Source organism: Argentina silus, assembly GCF_951799395.1.
Source record: "Argentina silus genome assembly, chromosome: 15".
In the NCBI taxonomy this organism is placed as follows: Eukaryota; Metazoa; Chordata; class Actinopteri; order Argentiniformes; family Argentinidae; genus Argentina; species Argentina silus.
In genome coordinates this window covers 9,672,883-9,691,590 of record NC_139669.1, presented here as the reverse complement: position 1 = coordinate 9,691,590, position 18,708 = coordinate 9,672,883, and the positions used below count along the sequence as shown (strand labels likewise).

At 43.1% G+C, this 18,708-nt stretch overlaps 5 protein-coding genes across 5 annotated transcripts in view; 3 read left to right on the top strand and 2 right to left on the bottom strand.

The window, feature by feature from the left end:
* Positions 1–4,343, bottom strand: part of LOC310816330 (serine/threonine-protein phosphatase 2A 55 kDa regulatory subunit B beta isoform) — a gene marked incomplete at both ends in the record, with an annotated part of 33,975 nt that extends 29,632 nt beyond the window's left edge. The window contains one exon of the mRNA XM_083686471.1: positions 4,265–4,343. Within this exon, the coding sequence (XP_083542597.1) occupies positions 4,265–4,343 (79 nt within the window). The remainder of the gene's footprint in view (positions 1–4,264) is intronic.
* Positions 4,344–5,673: 1,330 nt separating this feature from the next.
* Positions 5,674–8,368, top strand: rpl26 (ribosomal protein L26). The gene is made up of 4 exons (XM_083686204.1): positions 5,674–5,740; positions 6,557–6,729; positions 6,916–7,056; positions 8,200–8,368. Exons 2-4 carry the CDS (start codon positions 6,562–6,564, stop codon positions 8,326–8,328), a joined length of 438 nt encoding a protein of 145 aa, XP_083542330.1. The 5' UTR covers positions 5,674–5,740; positions 6,557–6,561; the 3' UTR covers positions 8,329–8,368.
* A 768-nt stretch (positions 8,369–9,136) lies between these two features.
* On the top strand, positions 9,137–11,357 carry atp6v0e1 (ATPase H+ transporting V0 subunit e1). The gene is made up of 4 exons (XM_083686545.1): positions 9,137–9,344; positions 9,992–10,039; positions 10,670–10,776; positions 10,929–11,357. The coding sequence occupies exons 1-3, from the start codon at positions 9,241–9,243 to the stop codon at positions 10,761–10,763; spliced, it is 246 nt and encodes an 81-aa protein (XP_083542671.1). The 5' UTR covers positions 9,137–9,240; the 3' UTR covers positions 10,764–10,776; positions 10,929–11,357.
* A 171-nt stretch (positions 11,358–11,528) lies between these two features.
* On the top strand, positions 11,529–14,225 carry bnip1a (BCL2 interacting protein 1a; the record flags this gene model as incomplete). The annotated part of the gene is made up of 6 exons (XM_083686871.1): positions 11,529–11,609; positions 11,971–12,063; positions 12,239–12,330; positions 12,604–12,705; positions 12,902–13,020; positions 13,238–14,225. 6 exons carry the CDS (start codon positions 11,529–11,531, stop codon positions 13,432–13,434), a joined length of 684 nt encoding a protein of 227 aa, XP_083542997.1. The 3' UTR covers positions 13,435–14,225.
* Positions 14,226–17,009: 2,784 nt separating this feature from the next.
* Positions 17,010–18,356, bottom strand: nkx2.5 (NK2 homeobox 5; the record flags this gene model as incomplete). Its single annotated transcript, XM_083685604.1, has 2 exons — positions 17,010–17,617; positions 18,026–18,356. The coding sequence occupies 2 exons, from the start codon at positions 18,354–18,356 to the stop codon at positions 17,010–17,012; spliced, it is 939 nt and encodes a 312-aa protein (XP_083541730.1).
* Between the last annotated feature and the right edge of the window lie 352 nt (positions 18,357–18,708).

Here is an 18,708-nt window from a genome sequence, read left to right as displayed (position 1 = left end):
GCCAGTGTATGACATCATCCATTTAACAGTAAACGCTTTTATAGAATCTGGCAGCTGGTTATCTCATCTCCAGTCCCTTGAGAACCATTTGGAATACTTTACATGAGATGTTACTATATTACACACGCACACACACGCACACACACAAACACAAACACACACACAAACACACACACTGTGCTCTGTCCATGGTGCTGAAACTCTAGAGCTGGGCTTTGTGGACAAGAATAGCTCCATATCACCATTATTCAAACAAATGTTGACTCATGGCATAACCTCTACTATATGCTGCTTCGTTGCTGCGCTTACATTCAATATTTCAGATTGACCTATTTGATTTTTTTTACTGTACAAACTGATGACTGATGCTGACTCTGCAACTATGGAGGAGGGCTATTTCAAAAGAACATTGCAGATTGCAGTTGCAAATACCCTGAGATGCTAGAAAAGGAACCATCAATCTATAGATAAAATCAGACCAAATCCATTACTCCCACGGGTATACCTAGGCTTAAAACCCCCAGCACTACCCCTGGGTCTCTAAATCACTGTGTGGTCCATAGCCTCCTGAGAGGGAGACAGCTTTATCTTTCTGCTTTAGTCTTACCCTTTAACTCCCTTTAACAGTCTGTGTGTGTCTGTGTGTCTGTGTGTGTGTGTGTGTGTGTGCATGCGTGCGTGCGTGCGTGTGTGTGTGTGTTGTTTGGTATGCAGACAGCATCTCAAAACCAGACTCCATTTAACAGCGGTGCAAAGGGTCTCGTCAACAATGATTTCGCTCTGCCTCAACAATCCCAGGGGAGTGGATGGACTCCCTGCATGACCTTGCTGATCTGCGGTGAACCCCTCAACCCCAACCCCACCCCTACCCCTGCAAGCAGCAGAGTCATCCCCAGTGTTAAGACAATGTTATGTTGTAGAGGGCAGAGCTGGGAGTCTCTCTCTCTCTCTCTCTCTCTCTCGTCTCTATACGAGTACTCATTTCTATGGCTTATGTGGCAGTTATAAATGAACAGGGCACAAAATGCAGCAGCAGAGACACAGCTTCGTGTTCCAATATACGCAGAGTGGATCAGCTGATGCCATTACACACACGCGCACACACACACACACACACACACACACACACACACACACACACACACACACACAGCAGGTCCTGTAGTAGAGCTTGGGGAGGCTGCCTGCTGTTATCTATATATACACAGAGCAGCTCTCTGACTGAGGTCACAGCAGTGTCCCTGCGGTCCTTCTCGATAAGGGGCCCCTTTGTCTGTGTTAACAGTCTAACCAAGGACCTCAACCCCTGATAACACTGCTGTTTAGAAACAACAGAGGCCTCACGCAAACAGACCCACTACTAACCAACATGATCATTGTGATAAGGCATCACCCAGGCCCTAGAGAAACTGCCCTACTCTTGTGGTGGAGGTAGACATCGGAGGACGGGCTCACTGTAATGCATGGAACGAAATACGAAGTGGTCAAATGCGTGGATGTCACATGCATTCGTTGCACTCGTAGTTGTCACTGTAATTCCATGTTACCTCCCCCAGTAGAGTAGAGAGATAAAAAGTGTAGAAAGCCTTTTAGTTGACCAAAATGACATAGCCTAGCCTGATTCTGATTTGCAGTGGTGGAGGAGGGAGGTGATTGGCCCCTGAGGCATGCCAGGCATGACGGCTGTGAGGAGTGTGTTCTGAGCTGTGAAGTGGGTGTCTGTCAGGATAACAACAGTCCCAGGGTGTGTGATTATAGCGCACACACACACACACACACACACACACACACACACACACACACACACACAAACACACACGCACACACACACACACACACCTCGCTCCTCACACAAATACGCACACACACGCATGAACGGACATACCGGTTATCTTCTAAATATCTTTACCCCCTATTCAATTTTACGACACTCTCACATGCACACTCTCACTCCCATATGAACACAATGTCACAATGAGGGCTCTGCACTGCTAGGTCTGTTGATTGATGGCAGGATGAGACAAGGTATTTGTTTGCGACGATGCACAGTTTTTCCCTGACTCAAGCACAAGAAAGCAGACTCCCCCCCCCCCCCTCCCACACACACACACATCAGGGCCCTTTAAGACTTAATTCATCACAAAGCAGCTGACCAGTCTGATCTGGGAGAAAAAGAGACAGTATAGAGGACATACTGTAAACCCACACACCAAACACACACACACACACACACACACAAACACACGCAGGCTGTTGCCCCAGAGACTGGCCACAGGTGAGACAGAGTGATGTTGGCACGTCTCTCCCCTCTGTGGCCCAGATAAACAAAGAGAACACACACACACACACACACACACACACACGCACACACGCACACACTCACACACACACAGTGGTCGAGTGGCGGGGCTTACAATCAGGACTTATATAAGACATTTTCCACGAACACTAGGGAGAACTCAGCTCTGCTGGGGTGGATATAGATGGGAGGAGGGGGGTTCTTAGGGGTAGATGGGGGGACAGAATAGTAGAGGCCAGGGGAGGCTGGTGGAGGTAGAAATCGGAGGACGGGCTCATTGTAATGCATGGAATGGAGTGAGGAATGGTATCAAACACATGTTTGAGCAAGTGTGTGTGTATGTGTGTGTGTGTGTGTGTGTGTGTGTGTGTGTGTGTGAGTTTGTGTGTGTGTGTGTGTGTGTGTGTGTGTGTGTGTGTGTGTGTGTGTGTGTGTGTGTGTGTGTGTGTGTGTGTGTGTGTGTGTGTGTGTATGTTACACACATTTGTTAACAATGTACCACACTCTCATTGGACAGGGAGATCTACAATATGGAGCAGCTCAGCCGAAACTGTGTCTGTCTTCATAAGGTTGATCTCTCCCTCCAGCACATAGATTAGCCAAGCCAGTATGCATGTCTGTTAACACAGTAAAGTCTAGCTCCACCCCACAGCACCTAGAAGGCAGCTATGAGTGAGTGAGTGAGTGAATGAGTTAGGGAGGGAGGGAAGAAGTAAATGAATGAATGACAGCATAGCCTGGAGTTATACTGTAGCTCCAGTGTGTATGTCCAGTGTTAGATGCAATGCAGATCGTGTTCTTTCTTAGTGAAATATAGGTCACAGACATTGGCTCTGAAGGCCCCATGCCATGACTGCACATACAGGACGATGCTGTCTCTCTCACTGCCAGAATGCCGGGGGCAAGGAGGTAGAGGGAGGGGATGGGGATGGGGGGCATGGGTTAAATAATGCAGAAGCTCAGCTTTCACATTACGACCCAATAAAAGCTGGTGACACCAACACTCTGGCCTCTTGGGCTCCTCAGAGTATATAATACAACACAACTCTCTATGTCTCTCTCTCTCTCTCTCTCTCTCATACACACACTAAGTCCTCCTGTCCCTGATACACTGCTGTCTGAGAAAGGAGAGCAATTGTAAAATGAACAGTCATCATTCTTTTACAATGTCGACATTCAGGAGAAAAGAGGACAGAATGAAGTCTCTTATGCCTGGGAGCAGTGGTGCAGGACTACTACAGTTCAGAATGCCAACTAGACTGTAACTACATTGTATGTAACCATTATGTCCTCCTGTGTTTGTGATGCATTGTTTTATGTTGAGGCTACTTAATGTCACAAACATTTTCCCCAAAGGTACAATGAACTAAATCACAGTAAGACTGTTCTCTGTGAGCTGCAGGGCCAGAAGCATGCAAGCACAGTACACACACACACGCACACACGCACACACGCACACACACACACACACACACACACACACACAGTCACATGCCCTGTCTCACAAGTCAACAAGCCTCACTCTCCCTATCTGCCCCACATCTAGAATAGCCCTTGTCTGCTTTCAGAACTTTGTGGAATGTGATATACCCCTGCATAATACTATGCAGCTGATTCAGGGCAGGCTTTGGACCTTGGTAGTTTTAGATTTTGACATTTGCTCAGGTGTTACTGAAAAGTAAACTCATATGAGGCTGATTCTATTAGGCGATAGTTCCATAGGATCCCCCATCAGTAGGGTTGTATAGTTTAAAACAAATTCATGCCAACACACACACGCACGCGCACACACACACACACACACACACACACACACACACACACACACACACACACACACACACACAGACACACTCTCACTCTCACTCTCTTTCCACACACACACACACACACACACACACACACACACACACACACACACACACACACACACACACACAGCCGCCCTGTAGTGTCTATCCCTACCTTCGGTGTGGCAAGTGGAAGACAGGATGGTGGTCGGAGGTCGAAAAAGGTACGGGAGATATCGGGAAAAACATTTCATCTTCTTCTCCGGTTCTTTCCGTTGGGTGAAGCGTTCCGGTAGTGACTCCACATCCGCACTGCCGCGAGAGAGAGAGGACCGGGATGAGGGAGGGAACGGCTCCCTGCACGCAGAGGGCTATGACAGCATCACTTTTACCCAGACAGACAGCGCGAGCATGGTCCGTTAACTGCGCGCGGGGGAGATGAGAAGCGGTGTGCACTGTCAAAGAGGATGCACCGTAACAACGCGCCTTCGCTTCCGTGTGCAGAGCTTATCCAGAGTGCAGGGCCGGACGGGAGGTCGCGCCAGACGCGCCTCTTTTCTCGGGAATCAGATTGGAGGATGGAGGGAGTGGGGGTGAAGAGAGTGTGGGCTGTGGGGCAATAATGTCATTTCATTGATTAATAATGTAACCTAAGAAGTTTGTCCCGTGTTAGCTCCTTAGCCCCCATAGGCCTAAACTTCATATTTCCATAGCCCAACTGTTGTAGTTCATAGCTCAATAGGCCAATTCTGTTTTATGCCAACGCATTTTGCCATCTACCGCATCCCTCACTTAAAGCGGCTTACTGCTTACTGCCAACACTGCTGTAGGCTACATTTTAAAACCATAATAATGATGATGATGATGATGATGATGATGATGATGATGATGACATTATCATTATTGTTGTTAATATAGACTAGCCTACAACTGTTTTCTGTATAATAATCTGCATATCATAATCTTAACTTTTCGGACAATGAAAAGGATCAGCAATAGAAACTGACAGATCTCAACACTCGAGGTGGGACGGAGTGGATTTCATCGTTGTCCATGGCGCCACCTCATGGCGAATGTCCATATTGCATATTGATTTCCATAGGCTTTCTGAACATATAAACCAGAATCCTTGATCAACAGCTAGGCCTACATCTCATGAAGGATCCCTTTCTAGGAGCCTAGTCTTGATAGGGTCTCCGAAAACGTAGACAAAAAATGTGTATCAATGAATAGTTGAGCATAGTTTATCCTAGGAATTATTCTATAATTGTCGGCCGCTTCTCATTTCAGACAGAATGAAGGCCATTGGCTTAAGGTGCATATTTGTATGACCTGCAGTATATAGACATGTAGCCTATTAACATCTTAAATGAATCCTACACACACACACACACACACAATCCAACTTGGCATATTTCTTTATTCACTGTAGTCTTGACATCAAATCCTCTCCATAACTTATGATTAGGACACCTAATATAAGAAAGAAGTCAACAATCATTTACAAACACATTTATCATGATATAATATATGATCTCGGTCTGTACGCTCTGTTTCTGCGTGCTTCTCGCGGGATCCGTGTGTGAACTAATGCGAGCGGAAGCAGTTTGAGAGCCTCTTTTCCGCCGGCCATTGAGGAGTAATCGGCAGGGTAAGAATTCCTGGCTGTCGATTTCATAAAAGTTATCAACATCCATCCCCTCCTATAACCCTTTAATATTTCCCTATAATGTCTTCAACAGTGAGCTACCCCTGTAATTGTTAATATGTGATCAGTATTATAGACAAAGCTGTTTGATTTCCAAATGAAACGTCCCGGAATCGGTACCCTTCAGTCTGCTGTTGGCTAGCTAGCTACACGTTCAATTAAATGGGATGGCAGGCAAACTGCAACACGTTTGACACTTACTAGGCGGAGTATGCATATAAATAATTCCAAACACTAGCGCATTATGTCCTGAATGTTGAAAATAATGTGTAAAACATGGGTAACAATGATAATGCCGAACAGTAGTGGTGACATGGTCGCAATTGCTAGGTAGCTCATTCCCACGGTGAAAGCGTGGAGGCTATGTCCATTGCTTTTGGAGTAGCTAGCTAGATCTGTAGTTACATGAGACTTTACTATCTGGGTTTGCCTGGTCAGCTTTGTGTTGTTATTGACTAATGTTCTCTTGATTGTTGACATCCTGATATGCCCGTCTTTGTTATTATTGAGGGTCCGATTGTTAGTCGTACGCAAAATGTTACCTTGCAAGCTAGCCTATGAGAACCCGTCGACAAGCTAACTCCAGTTACTTGTGTATGGCTTTGAATCCCTTTGCTCCATCCTCTAGTGAGGAAGGTGTTGTGGGTTGTTTTTGGTAGCTAACGTGCACGTTGTGTATGCCAAGTGATTGACTCTGGTGTACTAGAGGTTGCTGTGGTGCCCCATTCTAACATTACTTTTTCACTGTTTACCTTGCAGCCATCATGAAGTTGAATCCGTTCGTGACATCCTCGCGGCGTAAGAACCGCAAGAGGCACTTCAATGCCCCCTCACACATCCGGAGGAAGATCATGTCCTCCCCCCTCTCCAAGGAGCTCCGCCAGAAATACAACGTGAGGTCCATGCCCATCCGCAAGGATGATGAGGTCCAGGTAAGATATGACACAACTACACCATAACATGTGTCCGAGACTGCATTTGTTTGCTCCTTGGAACTAGTACATTACCAACTTCTGTACCTCTGAGAATTCGGTTTTCCACTTGGAGCCGTCACAGAATTGGCCAATAAGGAACACTGTGCTAAATCTTTGTGGAATTCTGTTCTGTGTTCTCTCTAGGTGGTCCGGGGACATTACAAAGGCCAGCAGATTGGCAAAGTAGTGCAGGTCTACAGAAAGAAGTACGTCATCTACATTGAGCGTGTGCAGAGGGAGAAGGCCAATGGAACCACTGTCCATGTTGGCATCCACCCCAGCAAGGTGAGAAGGACAACTTCACCTGTATTGTGCACTCTTGTAAACCCCCTGGTTGCTGAACTCAGCTTCTGGGACAAGAAAGAGTGCTAGATAAATCCTTAAACTATCCAAAACTAAGGGCCTTGTCTCAGTGGCTTTATGTTATTTCACCTTAAGGACATGTTGAAAATCACAAACACCACCTGTATAACACTGAATAAAATAAGAATACACTGGGAGTAGAGTAGTCTGCAATAAAGTGGCTTCCTCTACTCCTGCACTGATGTGAGCAGATTGGGATATTGAGAGCCATTTGGTGGATCACAATGTAGATGCAGAGGAGGATGTGGGCGTCTTTTTGCTTTGCATCCTAGGGATGTCTAAAGGTGAAGGTGTCGAGTCTGGACTGTAGGTGGGGCATGGTTGCAGTTGCTTGGGGAAACTACATGTTTGCGGTCATCTACGTGGCGACAAAGGCTTTTTGATTTCACAGATCATGGCCATTAGTGGCTTTCCAACCCATTACTTGTAGTTTTCATTTTTGAAGATGGGAATATATGACAGGAGCTAAACAAACATGGACTAGACAGCCATAGAACTCTGCTTTTGTGATTTATTTCCCAGATGTCTAGCTCCATCAACCTATTTTGCCAGCCAAAGGTAGACGCTATAATTTGAGATGAGCAATACTGTTTTTGTATTGGATTTGCAATTCACCCTCAAGCATAGTCAAGGTGTTGCTGGTTTGCTTGTGTTGGTGTCAGGGAAGGCTTTTAGGGGGAGATATCAGGATGGGCTCATTAGAATGAGCCGTCCTCTGATTTCTCCCTCCACTGTGTGGGCAATGTACATTTAACTTGATATGCATACTTATAGTGGCTACCCTACCACCCCCGTCCCCATATGTAGCACTACAATGACTGAATAAAATCAAGTCAAATTTTGCTTTCTAATACTGGCAAGTGAATTTCCAGTGTAGCTAGATGGGATCTTTTGGCTGTTTTTTTATTTTTTTTTATCACCTGGATGCTGAACTTTTGACATACAAATGCAACAATCCAATAGATGTGTGAAAAAAATAAAGGTCTGCAAAATGGAGACACTTATTTTATTATTTTGTTACTACAAATGGTAACTTAAATGCTAATTCTTCCTTTTCCTTCCCAGGTCGTCATCACCAGGCTAAAGCTGGACAAGGACCGCAAGAAGATCCTGGAGCGCAAGGCCAAGTCCCGCGCTGACGGCAAGGAGAAGGGCAAATACAAGGAGGAGACCATTGAAAAGATGACGGAGTGAAAAAGATCTTTTGCTAACAATAAACTGTTGTAAAAATCCATTTCATTGTCTGTCATATTTGGAGATGTACATCATGATGATCAATCTGGGGGAAACTGTCTTGCATTGTCCAGTAATACTGGCTATGGGGATGTGCTGTGACAGTCTTGCTGTATAGAGGCATGTATGCGTCTATGGAACTGGCACAAATGACATGTTGACCTCACCAAATGTCTTGACAAATGATCTGATCTATTGTAATAAAATAACTACCATAACCAACTACCATGGATTGGAATGTCCTCTTGTCAACAATAAGTTGGGTCACACTTCATTTGAAAAGTCTTAGTTTGTGTCTCTAGATCATCAGTATATCAACTGCAACTAAGATGAGCAACAGCTTGCTAGGGTTAGGCTGTGGGTTAAATAGTTGGTTGAAAGGTTGATAGTTCTATTTGGAACTATCTAAATAGTGTTCACATTAGTTACTTGTACATATGCATGATTGAGATGAAAGGATATAAACAGGTGGGAGAACAAAATCATGCAGCACATGAATCAGACTGCATCCAATTATCAATGGACTGCAAGAACAGATGGATGAAGAACAACGGGCTAAAGAGGAATCGTGTTCAATCTGTGAAGTCCCAGACCAATTTCAGATATACAGTGGCAAATTATTCTAAAGGAAAAAGAATAGTGCTACATGTTTTGAGGTTTGTTGCTGTCTGTGACTTCGTGAAGTTGTAAGGCCACCACAGACGCATCAAGTTGGCACCACCCCCCAGCTCGCTCCATCATGTGATTCGTACTTCCTGGTCGTGTCGTCTTTCAACAACTTCATACAGTTGTTTGCAGGCGACGTTGGAATTACTGTCGTCAGCCATAAGAGTTGATATTTTCTACACAAAACTCAATAAACAAAGAGAAATTATGGCGGAACTTAGTTTTGTAATTCCTATGTCGGTAATGACGCTGTTTTGGGGTATTATTGGAGGAATAGTGCCGTGGTTTATCCCGAAAGGACCGAACAGAGGGTAAGTTGGCTAGGCAACATTATTAGCTAACTTTGTTATCTAGGAAAATACTAAGTTTCGAAGTTATGCGAAGTTAGATCGATTGATATTATGGAAAGATAGTTAAGTAGTCATTTACATTTTTTCCGGGCAAAATCCAATAGTGAAGCTTATTTTTTACTTTCTTTTGACAATAACTGAGATAGCTTTGCTAGTTTGCTAGCTAATCATACTGTTTTGACACTTGACTTTACAGCTGCTGCTGTTGTGTTGTAGCTTTACCATTATGAAAGTAATTGGCTTTGCTCAAGCAGCCAGTAACTTTGGGTCTGACTGTTCTTGGCTTGAAGACACCTGAATGTTTGACAGTTTTTCAAACTTATTTGCCCTTGAAAGTTTGCTTGGTGTCTGTAGTCAAATGAAGAAAAAAGAAATGTGTCATAATGCTGGAACTTCCCTTCTCCAATTCTAGTTCCCACCTGACTGTCACTTGCATGAGTGTTTTTTCCAGCTGAAATACAGTAGTAATAATTACATGCAATCCCATTATAATAAATCTCATATATGCATATGCCATAATTATTAACAATAATAGGTCGATGTATCAAAGTGATTCCTAATAATGTGTTCATAGCATGGTGTAATACAGTCTCTTCTCTCTTCCACAGAGTGATAGTTACCATGCTGGTGTTAACTGCAGTCTGCTGTTATCTTTTGTAAGTAGACCTCTGTCATTCCAGGAATTTAGCGCAATGTCTTCAACAGAGTATGTGTGTCAAGTTTTGGTCTGGTGTTTGGCGGTGGGTTTGAATCGTGCATGGGTCAAATGTGCGAGCTGTATGATGAAACTGTTTGTGAAATGATCGTATTATTGTATAACCCATTACTAGTGATATGTTTCAATTCCTATCTGCCCCACAAACCAGAGAGCGACAGACCAATCAAATGGTTCAGCCTCGGGAGGTGCTCCATTAAGATTGATTGGACAAAACTGCAGCTCAGTGCAATTCCCCCTGTTAATCCATATTCATTACCAATGTGTTGTTGTCACAGACCTAGTGACGTACAGTTTCACATGGTCTCTTTTGTTGATAGGGAAAATTAGTGGAGAGTGTTGCTGGTTCAATGTAGCCTAGTCTGAGATACCATTCTGCTGCACATTTAATTATTTAGCATCTGAGGTTGTCAACCATGTAAAGGCAGTGTCGTGTTACGTTTCATATGGGCACAAGGGGGCAGTATAGGCCAGATCATATTTTGAATCTTTCAATTTGTTCTCTGGACCTCTCCACCATCACACATTTACCTCTCCCTCATGTTGTGTGAATGTCTGTTCTGTCTCCCAGCTGGCTGATAGCTATCCTGGCCCAGCTGAACCCACTGTTCGGACCAGCACTGAGCAACGAGACCATCTGGTACCTGAACTATCACTGGCCATAGTCTACGAGCCCAGGTATCCTTCCAACATAGCACGCTCATTCAGATAAGTTTTGCCACAGGACGGTGAAGTTGCATCGCAGTTGCGTACGGTGGCTTCCTCTGCTCAACGCCTTTCCTTCATCTGTGACAGTGATGCTGTGTTTTACTGTTCTCTTCTCTCTGCAGGAGAGGACCTGACACGCTGCTGCATACCAGTGGAGTTCTCAATCTTCTCGCTACAAAGGGAACATTCCTTGTCAACCTGAAGCCTTAAACAAGCCTGTGTGACCTGAGTAGGAGTGGAGAGTTTACTGCAATTGTGCTTTGTACAAATCGATTCCAAAAGGACTTTCAAAAGATTCTCCACAAATGTGCTTTATAAGAATGAAACTACAGCCTTCCCTTTGATTTGTATCGTGTTGTATATTGTGTGCCGTTTATGATAATGATGAACTAATATTGGTATGTAGTAAGGTATGATGCCAATGCTGGGTACAAGTTACCCTTTAAGTTAATATGTTGCCTTTTGTTTCTGTGTCTCATTGTTTGTTGGATTGTCTCTGATTAAAATATTAAAGCATAAATTAATCTACTTCGAGTGAAACCAGTTTTCTTCTTGATATGCATATTATAGTTACTTCCTTTGTAATGACAATGTAGTTAATAGTCTCGTATAAATCGTGTGTCAATTGTCTGTATCTTGCCTTCCACGAACTACAGTACGAGAAAGTCGATTCACGTTGTTTACCGGCACGCAGCTTGCCGTAGAAGACTTTGTTCTCAAACATGGCGTCTGCAGATGTTCACGTCCGAATATGTGAGCAAGAAATCATCAAATATGACTTGGAAATAAAGGCTCTCATTCAGGTATGAATATGTCCTGCGTGCAATGCTTTTCGATACAATAGCAGACACCAGGTTTTTTTACGCTGTCATGTACTCATTCCGGAGTTGTATGTTTTTATCTCCTACTAGCTAGCTGGCATCATATCCTATGGCAGGGAAGTCAGTAAGCAAAAGCAGGTTTATAATTGATTGATTCTATTAATTGTATTCCTATTAGCGAGCTGCTTTGCATCCAAGAAGTGACAGCCATCAGGGCTAAAAATCACAAGGTCATTTGTTATTGACAGCAGTATTGTTCAGTAACTTACTCTAGGCTATATCTTGCAGGCAGGTGAAATTTGTCTGATGTTTTCGTCCTTTGCACGCACACATGCCATACCAGGATGTCAACGAGTGTACAGGACCACAAAGCAAGCTGACAGATCTGAACTCCAAGGTAAAGGAGAAGTTCAACAACGTCAGGTTGCGGATTCAGGTGAGAGGCAACCCGGTATTTTTCAATAATACCCATCTCAGCAGAACGCTATGTAGACAGTGTGCTGAACCACAGATCTAGGACCAGAAACTAACCCTTTACCATATGGGGGATGTACTCATATCTGATCCTGCATCAGTGTTTAGGGGTGACTTGTTCCTACTTTGTCTTATAGGATCTGGAGCAGATGGGGAGGGAGCAGGACAAGGAGTCAGACAAGCTTGCCTTGCTCCGTGAGGTGGAGGGACACCGCAAACAGATGCTCAGGTAAGGGCATGGAGAACTTATCAATTTGATTCTACTAGTGTTATTTTAGATGCTTGCTCATTACCAAATCCAGACTGTGCCATGCACCTTATTAGTAGGAGCCAATCGAAAGGCTTAAATACCACCTCCTCCTGACTAGAGCTGTTTATAGTAACCAACTATATGCCCAAAGTAATTGCCCCTCGGGTGTGATCAATTTTTTTTAATTGAATTTAATTAAGGGAGCATCCTAGAATAGGTGTTGATGACTGTGATGTTTCTTTGTCGCTTCAGTAACCAGACAGCTTGGAGGAAGTCTAACCTGGCCAGCAAACTGTCCATCGACCACCTGGAGAAAGAGGCACTTCTACATGGGGGAGATGATTTGAGACAAAGGTGAACAGTCATTGAAAGCTCATTTGATCATTTTTACATTTACATTTATGGCATTTAGCAGACGCCTTTATCCAAAGCGACTTACAACAATACATCCCTGTGATCATCCCTGACTTCTACTATTGTGTTGTACACTAGCCTTTTTTGCTTACTTTACTCACTGATATGAAGATATCTGTTTTTTTCCTCCAATCAGGAAGATGACCAAAGAGAATCTGGCCCAGACGTCCAGTGACATCACTGAGAGCCTGATGAGCATCAGCCGGATGATGTCACAGCAGGTGACGCAGAGTGAGGACACCATGACCTCACTGGGTGAGTGGTGCCCCCTTCAGTACAGGAGTGAAACATCTGAATCTATGTCCATCCAGACCTGGAAATCATCATATTCATTCACCACTATGGCTTTTCACAGCAACAAACCTCAATCACTATTTTGTGGTTTCTTTATCCAAACCAAAAAATACATGTATTTTAACCAACGTCTTTGTCAAAGCACAGTGTTGACCAGTGTTTCTTCTCTCCTCTGTAGCAACCTCCTCAAGAACGGTCCTGGAGACCAACGAGGAGTTTAAGGCCATGACAGGAACCATCCAGCTAGGGAGGAAACTCATCACCAAGTACAACCGTCGGGAGCTCACAGACAAACTGCTCATCTTCCTTGCCTTGGCCCTCTTCCTCGCCACTGTCCTGTACATCCTGAAGAAGAGACTCTTCCCCTTTCTTTAGATCAGAGGCTAGAGGGACATCCTCCTGCATTAGCCAATAAGGTTGCCTTATAGAAAAGACACACACACACACACACACACACACACACACACACACACACACTCACACACACTATGCTTTGACACAACACTATTAGTAAGGAAATGCACTTTTGACCTGTTCTGTGTACCATTTCTTAGTATGAATGAGGTGGCCTCTATTGTGGATTGTATGTAGTGTATTACTATGGTCATATGAAATACGTATGTGTCTTATGTGTGAGGAATTGACTGATGCATGACTTTATTGTTTTCTTAATCACTCCTATTCAAAGGCATTCCTAGCTAGCTTTGTGTACACAGTATTGTAATTCTGTATCAGTATGTGAAGACCCAAAACACTTGAATCAGAAGTTTCCTCTAAATGCAGGTTTACTATCAGATTAATTTTCCCCCAACTCTATGTTATCTATAAGGGGGATGACTAATATCTGACCCTGTATCAGCTGTAGGAGAACCTTCTACTGTGCCTACTGCTCATCACTAATGGCTTCTGGGTTAAGCCTAGTGTAAACACTATTCTGTTTAACACACAGGAAATATTTGGCTGCCAGCAGTATATGTGCAATGTCTACTGGGGAAATTGTATGGTTGATGTAACTAGTTGTTATGATTATAATGTTAATTTATTGTTCCATTGCAACAAGGTAATGCTTTTTTATAATTATTTATTGTATGTAAAGTGAAAGATGTAATGGTAAATGGAGATTCCTCTTCCCCCAGATCATTATTGTAATGGTTATGAGTAATGTGTAACACTCTCATCATGATCATTGTTTAAAGAGTTAACCACAATAAACCGTAAACAAATAATAATGTAATGGTCTAACTTTGATTGTGCTGAAATTCATTGTATTGCAAATGCAGGTTCTGTCATTCACCACAGGCTTTGCCCAGATCATCTGGCTTGGACACTGGCCCTGGACACTGTCATCATATTCATAGCACACATACAATCTTTTAATGGTGGTTTCAGTAAGTCTAAGCCCTGGTCCTCTGTGTGTCCTTATGGAGCTGGCATGGCAATAGTCTGGCCTGCTACTCTCTGTAGCTCACAGGGTGAACTGAGCAGCAGGGCAGAAAAGCTCAGAAAAGCAGGGGCAGTAATCACATTGGCAGTGATAAAGAAGCATGCGCCCCTGCCATTCTTCAGATAAGACCCGAAAAAGCAGATTATTCAGACCCGTTTCCCTCTCTCTCCCCTCTCTCTTTCCACCGGGGGTGGAAGGCTGGGGGGGTTATTTTTAGGTTTGCGTGGCCCTGTTATCTGACGTTGCCTTTTCAACACCTTGGAGGAGAGGGTACGCATTGTAGCGACATGACCTTCCTACCCTAACCCTAACCCTCTGGATGATTCCCTGACATGGTCATTTGAGAAATAAAATCCGTGCTCTCGTTCATTTTTCTGTTCAAATAAAAGCCTAATATTTGGATGCATGTCTCTGTGAACTTCTTTTTATGCGTGTGTTTATTGTGTAGTGCTTGTTCTGGTCATTGGGGACAGTATGTGGGACTAGCATTAGCAAGTACGTGTGGAGAGACCTAAGAGATGCCTAAGCGTCTCTTACTCATTTAAAGTGGTGGCAATTGTGCTTAGCCAATTCCCTGCTCATTCGTTTAGCTACACACTTCTGCAAGGCCCCTGGCGCTATGTCAAGCAAATTGATCTATTCTTACATTTAGCACTGTGATAGTGTAGAGGTGTGCCATATCTTGAAAAGTGAATTGGTCTTGTTCAGTGGCTGGCATTGATGGTTCTTGCGAAGATGAGAGTTGTTTTAACTAATACCTGGTAAAAGCAGCCATGCCTGCCTGTTTTCTAGACTCATTCCGGCAATTTGTAAAATGTATGCAAAAAATGTTGCACAATATTTAGGCCCAAATGTTTTTTATTCAGTGCCAATTTACCCTCGGCTATATGCCCTTGGGGCCCATGCCGAACTGGGATCAGTTTGAACCACTGATTGATGACGTTGATGAACGGTGCACATCGCAGTATTTCACCAGAGCAATTTCACACACGTGAGAGACCTTTGCGTAAATGTTTAGATTAACTGAATAATAGCAGCACACGACTTCGCTCTCACCTTTCAGTTTCACTGGTGAGATGCACCTGTATCGGTCCTGTCTTGACCCCCTAACGCTGACCCTGAACATCAGCATTACCATGTGCACCAGAATCATATAAAATATAACTCAGACAGATTTTCTTATTTCACAAAATAGCGTGACAAGCTGCAATTCTGTTTATGTTCCATGGAGTGGCCGGCTGTGCGTTGTTGAATGTGCTAACTTTTACAACCTTTAGTCTGCCGTTTTAGCAGATTGAAGGAAGCTTTCTAATAGCCACTTGAACAGTTTAACAAGACAATAAACATAGCCAACGTCAACCACTGAACGGGGTGTCGGGCCTATATGGGATTATTTTACACAAATGTATGTGACCCATAGACATTCATGCCATAACAGTTGCTCAGTTGGCCCGTTGACATAAGACGTACTGTAAGAATCTCTTCTGAATGAAAAAACATTAAATAATAATAAATGTTCCTGATCATGAGCGTTTAATATGTCCTTATCGAATTGTTGCATTGTGTTATTGTAAGCAGAATGTTTAATACATACATATATATATATATAAATACACAATTCATAATTACTGATAATGATCACGATAATAATAGTAGGCCTAATAATGACCATTATCACCAGCATATTCATAATAAAAACGTATACTTATTATAATGACGATTACAGTTATTAACATATAATAATAATAATAATAATAATAATAATAATAATAATAATAATAATAATTATTATTATTATTATTATTATTATTATTATTATTATTATTTGATATTTTGTCAGAAGAGAATTCGTATTGATTACTTATGACCCTAAAGGGAAAATGTAAATCAATTTACAAACAACCGGTGATCGAATTTACACTCACAATTTACAGTCAATATAGTTTATGGTTAAGAAATTAACGTATTTCTGTTATTCGTCTGCTTGTCGTGCTTCGACAACATTCTTGACCTGCCAAAATCAGGAGGAGTCATTTACATGAAACAACAGTTTTATTCACAAATTATAAGTGTAATTTTAAGTACCTAAATAAATGTTCATACATTTGGGAGAAACTGGAAAACGGAAAATAGGCCTAGCATTGTAATGAGAGGGAATGCACTGATGTTTATTGCATATTGTCTCGCAATAAGGCCTACGGTAACCTACAACCATATAGCCAACCTTTACAAGCTGTACGTTTAATTAGTGGTTACATCCATTTGAGCAGAATCTGGTGCTGAAAATAATTAAGAAAGTTAAATTAGATTATGCAAAAAACATTTGACATAGACCATCGGATCATAATTCAAGACAACACACAAACTGCCTTGCAAAGAGGTCTTCAACGTTAAAAGCGTATATAGGCCTGTGATATTTTCAAGCACATGCATACAATCAATGGCTAGCCTAGATTTCATCACTTGTCTTATAGCCTAATGCGTGTCTTATAATGTAATATTCCATTCACCACGTTCTGATTCCATGTAAAGAGGACACTCCATTGCTGGATGCAAACGTGCTCTGCACATTATTCAGTTCCCCTACACCGAAATTCATGTAATTCCCATTGTTTGATGAAGGCTGGATAGATTGCACCGCAGCTGTGGGGTAGTTACATGCATAGTTTGTGTTACAGCCCGGGCTAGGGTAGTTACTGAAAGCCGGGTAGCTGTTATAAGTGAAATGGTTTATGCCAACATTGTAGGACGTGTTGTATGTCGCCGTGTCCCCCAGACATGGCTTCCCATCGCGGACCAGTACGGGGACAGAGATGCGTCTCGGCGGAGGGATTCCCACCATCTCCAGGCTCTGGTCCTGCCGCTGCCGCTTGCATTTATACCGCCTGTTCTGGAACCAGATCTTCACCTGGGTGGGCGTGAGTTTTAGCACCCCGGCCAGGTGGTCCCTCTCGGGGGCCGATAGGTATTTCTGCTGCTTGAAGCGCCGCTCGAGCTCGTACACCTGCGCCTGTGAGAAGAGCACGCGCGGCTTCCTGCGCTTCCTAGATTTGGGTCGATCCGGATCCTCCGTCTTTACGTTATCCACAGGCTCGCTCTGAGAGATGTACACATCTAATAGATTGAAAGGAGATAGATGACATTTGATTAATGAATGTACTTTGTAGATTACACAAAGTCATATGAGAACACAGTAAATTTCTTTCTGGACGCCTTATTTTACACCAGAAGTATTGGTTCAAATGTTGTAAGTTAAAAATGTATACATCAAAAATAGTCCACCTTAATTCAATAGATCTGCAGGTCTCAGGCTTTTCGAACAATATAGTCATTGTCTTTTACAGAATAATGACAGCATAACACCAATAAAATAAGTTTCAAGACATAAACAACTGCTATTAATTATCATTATGATGAACAAGACAGAAAACAAAAGTAAGTAGGATAAGTAAAGACAAGTAGGCCTAACCTAAAATAAATAACAACATTCTTAAATAGGCCTATTCATGTTTAAACATTCACCTTTTCTGTGTTTCCCCTCAAAGCAGTCAGTCTTTGCATCCTTGACGATGTCCATTTCTAAGAACGTTTTCCCATAAAAGGCAGCGGCAAAGTTGAGTGCAGTATTTCTGTTGGCTTTAGTTTCATGGAGGTCTTCCCCGAACAGCGAGGCCCCAGACGGCATCTCCCGAAGCGGCTCCTGCTTCATACGGGCCAGCATACATGAGGAGGTCGGCAGAGCACAGTCCATACGAGGAGTTATGTCCAGGGAATCCATATCCTCATGACTCTGCTCCAGGTTTAATATATCCTTTACCGAGAAGGGAGTGGACGTGCTGGGGCTGGAATACATTGCCAAGAAACTCTAGTTAATCTGACATAGGGCAACGAAACGATGATTCAAAAATCGTCTCCTCTTGGTAATATTTACTAAGCTCAAGTACTCGTTTGTTTAACCATGGGGATCTTGAGTAAAGTGTGCATCTTAAATGTCAACTATCTCCTAACTTGTTCCTGGCCTCTCTTCTACTACGCACGATGAGGGGGAAAAGAGGGGGGGTTCAATCTCAGATGGGAGAGCGTTTGGGGGCTTCGGATTGGTCGTCCTAGTTCCGGTGACGTACAAGAATGGCCTGTAACCCTATATGTCAGTGCATCAAAATCCAGAGAGAAATGTCACTTAAGTTACGCATAACGCGCAATCG